We start from the raw sequence: 8034 nt of genomic DNA on the forward strand, positions 1-8034 counted from the left end.
ATGTACTGTACATTATACAACATGTATAAGTTCAAGGTCTTCTATTTCTATATATCATTCCTTAGATTAATATTAATCCACACATTGAGTACGTGGTAGGGATCAATCATTTACGAATGGTAATCTTACCACGTGTTAGCCACCCTAATTGTCATCGTAAACCATGTGCGTCTGTTTTGATTTCTAGCCATCCCATGCGACAAGGTGATGTTTAACGACCAATCAAAACGAAGCATTACCAGTCGACCTTGACTACCAGTCGACTCGCCTGTTCAATGCCACAGGTGCGACCGTGTTGCATAGAGCATACTTAAACAATATTCTAAATTTTCGTATTTTGATGGAAGTATTTTGAATATAGTTTATACAGAAGAAGCATTTATAATATTACGGCTTGTTTTATCTTCAAATGTCATTTTGGTGTGGCTATTGGGCCTGCTCTACCTTGAAGTGGTATCGCCCAAACAGGAAGTAGGCTTTTCACACATTAGTAATCAGCACTAGTCATTGCCGGCGAGTTGAGTGGGGATATCATAGAAGTTTCGTCAAAACTTCACTACATTTATCGTGACTGGGACCTAACACAACACAATGGACAACCGAAGTTTAATCCTGAGTAATGGCGAAGCGAACCAAGACTCGCTTATGTCTGCTCTGAATAAATTTGTGCATGCCGTGGATTCAATGGACGATACTGTTATGATCCCGAACCGACTCAAAGATATGGAAGTAACTGCCTCAAATATACCCGTGGTAGCCGAGGAGAACAATAACAAGGCAATGTTATCTACTGTGAAACAAGGTACGGACTTATATAGTTTTTACTCTCTTCTAAAAACAGTTAAGACGGACTTAACAGTCGGTACACATAGAGTGCGATCAGCTGTGTTAAGTGAATCAGAAGAGGCCCTAGAAGGGGAAAACGAAAATAACCACGTAGACGAATCGGCTAAGAAAACAGCTGCAGCTTTCCAGCATCATTTGTCAGGCATATTTAGGCTTCTACATCAAATGACAGACACTGCTAATTATTTAACGAATCGTTACGAGTCGGAAGTGGGCGGGAAATCATCTCAAAACCCCACATTCGCACCTTTTGCAATCTGACCTTACCGACTGAGGAAACACCCCAAAAAAATCCTTGACGACCTGGATAATGCAAGAAATTCTTCAGATACCGAGAGCGTATCATCGGAGTAAAAACTAAATTGTAGAAACCAGAAACCAATGGTGTTCGCAACTCGTGAAATGTCCACAAAATAAAAGAACGTTACTACCGACATCACCGCCGGCATCATCTGTTTGGACCATGCCAGCATCTGACAATGTAGAAAGTGTGATGTACTGTAAGTAGTAATCGGACGCCTTGATAAGAATCCATTTTCCAATATTCACAATTTTGCTCAAATATAGTTCTTGCTATTGTTACTCCGATTTCCGTGTTGGAGAGACAGTCGGTCGGTGTGTATATTGATAAACGATTTAACTGTATCCTATTTTAGTGAAGTGACACATTGTGCTCTCTGCTTTGCGATACCTATTGTTTCGATTATGGTGCCATATAATGGTGATAGTGCTTGGATCTGTATTGATACAAACCTTGGATACTGGATGTGTGGAACTGGAACTTTCCCATAACCATTCATCCATGACGAGTCATCGAATCGGCAGTATAGTTCCAGTGTTTACATGGATCTTGTTGCCAAAATAGAGTACGAGCGTGTGTGCATGTTTATTGTGGCGATCTTAGGGCGTGCGTGACTGATATAAATATGAGGTGTTCATAGACTTGTTAAATAAGCCCAGGTTCATACTGATTTAAATTGCCAATGCTATCTCAGCAATTAGTATTAAACATAGTTTACTTGCGTTAATGGAGTGTCGATATTGTCGTCTGTGACGTCACGACGACATGCTGTTTATGCTGTTGGGTCTGTGTTTGATGATAAAAAATTGAACTTTGTTGTGTGATAAAAATTACAGTGTAAGCCCCGAAGATTTACAGCAGAAACTAGACAATAACGTGATTATAAAATTCGTGAATGGAAAAAATCGGAACCTGTTGAATTGATGGGTGATAAGCCTTGTACGTGTATACGTAGTTATTTATTAACAAAATTGAGTTGTGTTCATTTGGTATGTGATGATCGTGAATGATATGTATACGTGTTATATTGTATATGGATGTTTAAATGTTCGAGAATATCTTTTATGTTATTTACAAATTAATAAGTTCTAAACTTCGCCTTATAAAATGAAATTATTTATATGTCTACATTAAATATATGAAAGTAGTAACCAGCTTGAGTTGTATATTTTGCCCGGGGTTCTGAGAAATGTTGTATTGTTTTGCCTGAAGCCAACAGAAATGGTGCGATGTTTTGGGTCGGTTGATGTGACCACAAAGTAAATATCTCTGCGTCACGTCACAACTGGTAGGAGAGTCGATATGTACACGGGATAGGCCCACTCGGTGACACACCTGTGACCGTGATAACGTGTGTCTATTACACTCAAGCTACTTCTCCCAAAATAAAGAGACCGGTTCAACCTCGATCGTGTTGTGTTTGGACAACTGCCGATTACATCAGCATTCGTCATGATGGCAGTTTCATCACGAGACGCATACAGATATAATTTTTGGTGACCTCCGTGAAGTTGATTACTTATTCCTTATTCAATTACTTATTCGATTTTCTCATTACTTATTCGATTTCTCTTTACAAATTAACACTTTAAATGGTTCAAAACTAAATAATGAAGGAATTGAAGAAGAAATTAGGTATGGATAAGGAATGAAATGGTCGACTGGATGATGGGAATGCTTAATAATTAGTTATGAACCATTTAAAGTGTTAATTAGTAAAGAGTAAACGAATAAGTAATGGAATAAGGAATAAGTAATCAACTTCACGGAGCTTTTTTGGTGGGGGTTGGGAACTGGCATTGATATTACTAAGTACGTACGTTAGATACAGCCGGATTTCGGTTTAGTGTGCTATATTGGGAAATGTATACCACTGACTGTATGAACCTGTTTAGATGTACGTGTACACATCAGGGATACTAACTATATATTAATGATAAGACCAGTCTGATCAGGGCAGCAGTATATATATACACAAGTCCATGTGCTGATTGGTTTTCCAGAGATACCATCCTTTTACGTAAATCTATGTAGAATCGAGAAATCTGAAAATGCTCGTGGTATGAAAGCCTCCTTCTTGCTATGAATACGACTTTCACAGTAAACGATACTGCGAGGTAATTTTAACACCCTTGTGACTAAGATTTAACTTGAATTAATTCATATTACAGAGACTCCGGGTCCCCATTCGCAACATGTATTTGGTAGAGAACTGTATAGCTGACGTACAGGTACCATAACCCCTTAATGATAAGCGACAATAACACATCCACGATTCCAAGAAACATTAAGTCTGGTGAACATGTTGCATCAAATCTAAATTAGGGTACAGATCAGTGGCGTAGGAAGCGGGGGGGCAGGCCCCCCCCCCCCCCCACTTTTTTCAGTGTGGGGGGGGGGGGGGGGGGGGGGGGGGGGGGGCAAACATATCTTTTTGCCCCCCCACTTTTTGACATCCAAAATCTAAAAATGGGTATAAAACGCGAATTTATATATTCATTTCGATAAATATCTGTATATTTCCGAACCGATAATGTTTTCTTGAAGGCAACGGTAAAAACTTTATCTTGTACATCCGGAACATTCCGACTTTTATACTAGTATATCAATCCTCAGACCTGTGTGTCGGTCGTCTGCAATAGCCTGGTAAGTCAATATTTATATCTTAATACGCAATTTTGCTTAACTTCATCACATAGATTCAATAAGTTGATGATAATCTGTGAAGTTAATTGAGTTCATAATGAGAAAAAGACAGAAACACAACATGAAGAAGAATGCGCGGTTTTAACGTGAATAGAGTGATACTAATTACCGACAGGTACGAGAAAATACAAAAAAAAAATCGGCTCGCGCCTACGGCGCGAGCTTTATCACTAAATTACTGCCCCCCCCTTTCGATTGCAGATCTACAGGGGGGGCTTCGCCACCCTGGGACCCGCTGGGCGGCCCCCAGACCTCTCGCAAAAAGGAAAAAAAATCGGTTCGCGCCTACGGCGCTCGCTTGGTCACTTAATTACTGGACCACCCTTTCGAAAACTCCTGGATCCGCGCCTGATCCCGAATTATTGGAAATGTGCTATATTCATTTTCCGCGGAGGCTTAGACCCCCTTGAACCCCATATCAGGGCGCTGTCCTGGACCCGCTGGGCGGCCCCTCGGACCCCACAAAAAAAATTGGCTCGCGCCTACGGCGCTCGCATTATTACTAAATTACTGGACCCCCCCCCCCCCCTAATTTTGCGGAGATGGCATACGATTTGTTTAGTGCGTAAAATTTAAGGTTAAAAAAAAATTGTGCCCCCCCCACTTTTTGACGACTTCCTACGCCACTGCAGATAGTAAAAAAAAACTCGACCTTGTCTGATTCTGACGTCAGAAACAATGATAAACAGTAAATGGGTAGTATCATATAACTGCTATTTGTCGGGGTTTTAAGATCGAACAAAGCGACAAGACTATCACGCCTATCCTGGTAATAACGCCGACTACGCTACACTACGTCGGCCAAACAGGCTTTAAACAGCGACGAGAACTATTGGAAGGAAATTGGTTTCTTTGGTCCTTTCGTCAAATGGCCACGCCTAAACGTCTATGTCTACATTTGGTGGAGATGCATACACGATTTTCCGGGCTTAGGGATTGTAAAAACAGCCCCCCCCCCCCCCCCCCCCCCCAAAAAAAAGAACCCACACATACACAATGAAGTAAAGCATGACATGTATGCTCCATGAAGCACACGACGATGCGCAGTGACCTACTAACATTAATTCCGAATTTATGTCAAAATACTAATTTGACATCGCGTTTATGCTTTATCCCAGATAATGCGAACCGCATGCATGTCAGCTGGAAATAACCGAACAGCTTCCGACTGGAAAACATATCCTGTATAAAGTTTCGTCCTGTTTGGGTACAGGTTTTTACTGATCTACTAAATCGACAGTATGGGTGTTTGTTGTATTGTTGTATATGGTATTTCTTTCACTCTCGTTAGTTATTTTTCAAATGTTACAAAAAACACCAGCATTAGCGAGTGTTTAACTTTTTTGTAACTTTTGAAAAATAACTAACGAGAGTTTATGTGACCTGTTTCTACCACAATAGAAAAGCTATTCTGAGGATGAATTGACCTGTTTTGTGTCAAAGTGTGTTCTTTTAACAATACCAGGTATGGTGTAAGGATGTGACCTAATTTGAAATGCCGCTAATTAATATGCAAAACTGACAAATTCGAAAATGTATGGAAATATTGCTACATATTTATTTCAAATCATAACAAAATTAGGTTGATTCTTTCAAAGCAACAAATAGATAAAAATCTATATATATTTTCAAGAATATAACAAAACAACTGCAAACTACTTCTTGTGCGTAATCATTTCGAGGACATCGTGAAGCGGCCTTCAAGTGTTAGCAAATCAAATTACATTGAACCATGTGATTATAAAATAGTTCCGGTCAAAGGTCAGAGTGTCAACCAATCTAAACGCATTTAAAGTTTAATAAACTGAATGTTATTCAACAGTTGTGATACATTATTTCATGCCTTGGGAGTTGAATAATACCCATCTATTGTGGTAGAAATAGTTGTAGACAATAAAAGTTGACCAGTTATGAAGTCCGCTTGGACAGACATGGACTGCAATAGAATACTCCGCTGACTTTTATTGTATGAAAATTGTTGCAGCATTAAATCCTAAATCGAATATGAAATGGAAACTGCGTCAGGATTTCATATTTTCTACTCGTGGTGATCAATTTACCCAATGTACAAACGTATGAGTATATTCAAACTCTGTTGACTCGATGTCGAGAGAGTCGTGAACAAACGTAGAATGTTCATGTTTGGTATGACACACGGTCATCATATGACAATAGGAATGTTTAGGTACAGTTACCATGGTTACCTAGTTTACTTATAGTATGTAAAAAGGTTAGTTTTGTGATGACTGGTGTAGTACACATAGATAGCCCGGATCCCATGTAGATAGCCATTTTTTTTTTATTTTCTTCTACTTTCGGTTTGGTACAATCGTTTTACGGGATCCTCACTCTTTCTTGGTGAGATCAGTTAGATTGTAATCAAGGTAACTGGTATGTATACTATCGGGTGTCGGTTATATTGTAGCGAGGAGTAAGACATCGCCTAGTTTGAATATGAGTATGTACGATATGTTTTGTCGCTGATTTCATTTCCGTATGTAAGTGTTACACTGTCATACCGAAAGTACTCGTTCTACGGAAACAACTGCATGTGATGTGATGTGTCATACAATGGCAAAAATAAACAAAAGGCTCAATAGACCTGTCGTATTTTTCATGTTATATACATGTTTATTGCATTTTGCCAATGAACTATATCAAATTAATAAAACTTGTATTTTCACTGCAGCGATGAGCAGCGAAAATAGAAGATTTTGCAATGAAAATATAAGTTGATCGTTTCTGACCAATCACAGCGAACCTTTCTTTCACTTAATTGAAACTTTACGATTTTTCCAATCGAAGCGAAGATAGACAAATTGGTGTTTTGCTGTATTTCTGAAATATTCTGATTAGTTTTTGACAAAATACTCACTTGACGTTAGCTTTTCATGTACAGATTCTCCGATAACAGCAGAAAATGCATTGATCAGTCCTTTTAAAATGGCGCTGTCAAGTTGACGTGGAGTAACGTTACAAAAAGACGACGTCACATTTTTACGTTACTGATTCCCGCACTTTTTGACACTATTAATTTTTCGATATTTTAAATTTTGGTTTTTAGGTAAATAAAATGCTATAAAAAGAAAATTGAATGATTTCCCGTTTCATATAACAGATCTTTCACTCGTATGACAGAATATCGATATTTTCACGAGTGCGAATCGTATGAAAGAATATTTCGATATTTTTCAATATATAAATATCGATATTCTGTGATACGAGTGAAATATATGTTATATTATAACCAAAAGATTCATATGCAAAAATAAGATCATGTATGTATTTATTAGCAAATATTTACATTTCCACTGTGTGTTCTCTATATGAAGGTACTAACAAAATTAGCGTTCATTTAAGCATTGAACGGCTTTCAGTTGGCATTCATAGTCAATATGAATGCCAACTGAAAGCCGTTCAATGCTTATATTTACCATCTGCGATTTTTTATTTGTCGTGCGACTTTTTTTTGAAGTTGGCAGTTCATAAGCTGGTGAACTCGCAACTGAATTGGTAGGGTTATATAGTGGCAGTGCCATACAATGGTAAATATTCCTAGGTGAACAATTAACCTGCCGCGTATGAATACATACAGTACATTGTTGACGGTGCCAACGTCAACATTGATAATCTACCTAAGTTTGATTACACATGAAATAATGTTTTATCAACATTAAAACTTGTTAATAATTGTGAAATTGAAGACAACATTTCAATATTTTTCTTTCATGATGATTAAAATAATGAATTTGTGTGGAACTATATTTTGTGTACTTGTGTACTTGTGTACTTGATTACCTTTCCCGCCAAATTGGAACTATCTGTTACGCTGTTACATCGATCATTCAGCTGTTTCGTCACTACGTATAACGAACGTAGAATACTGTTTCTTATGATTTTTTTCAGAGATTACGTTGAAAAATAGTTTTGAAATGTAAATATAAGAAATAATTGTTATTTTTTTTGTTGTTCACTGGTTATGAACGGCATTTTTTGACAGATATTTCAACATGACGCGCGTCATTTAAGATATCTGTCAAAAAATGCCGTTCATACACCAGTGAACAACAAAAAATAACAATTATTTCTTAAGTAAATTTCAAAAGAAGTTGTTTGGAATTATTTTTTTCGGACTTATTTTGGTGGCATATGCGGTTCAAATGGCAGTGGTCAGCTGACCG

The 8034-nt window shown here is 37.9% G+C and overlaps 1 protein-coding gene across 1 annotated transcript; it reads left to right on the forward strand.

Annotated features, from left to right (window-relative positions):
* The first annotated feature begins 447 nt into the window (after nucleotides 1-447).
* LOC117318629 (mid1-interacting protein 1-like) lies at nucleotides 448-2298 on the forward strand. Its single transcript, XM_033873592.1, has one exon. It carries the CDS (start codon nucleotides 592-594, stop codon nucleotides 1105-1107), a length of 516 nt encoding a protein of 171 aa, XP_033729483.1. The 5' UTR covers nucleotides 448-591; the 3' UTR covers nucleotides 1108-2298.
* The last annotated feature ends 5736 nt before the right edge of the window (nucleotides 2299-8034 follow it).

Source organism: Pecten maximus, unplaced genomic scaffold, assembly GCF_902652985.1.
Source record: "Pecten maximus unplaced genomic scaffold, xPecMax1.1, whole genome shotgun sequence".
Lineage (NCBI taxonomy): Eukaryota > Metazoa > Mollusca > Bivalvia > Pectinida > Pectinidae > Pecten > Pecten maximus.

Coding starts and splice junctions, on each gene's coding strand:
- LOC117318629 (XM_033873592.1), top strand. CDS start 592: ATGGACAACCGAAGTTTAATCCTGAGTAATGGCGAAGCGAACCAAGAC.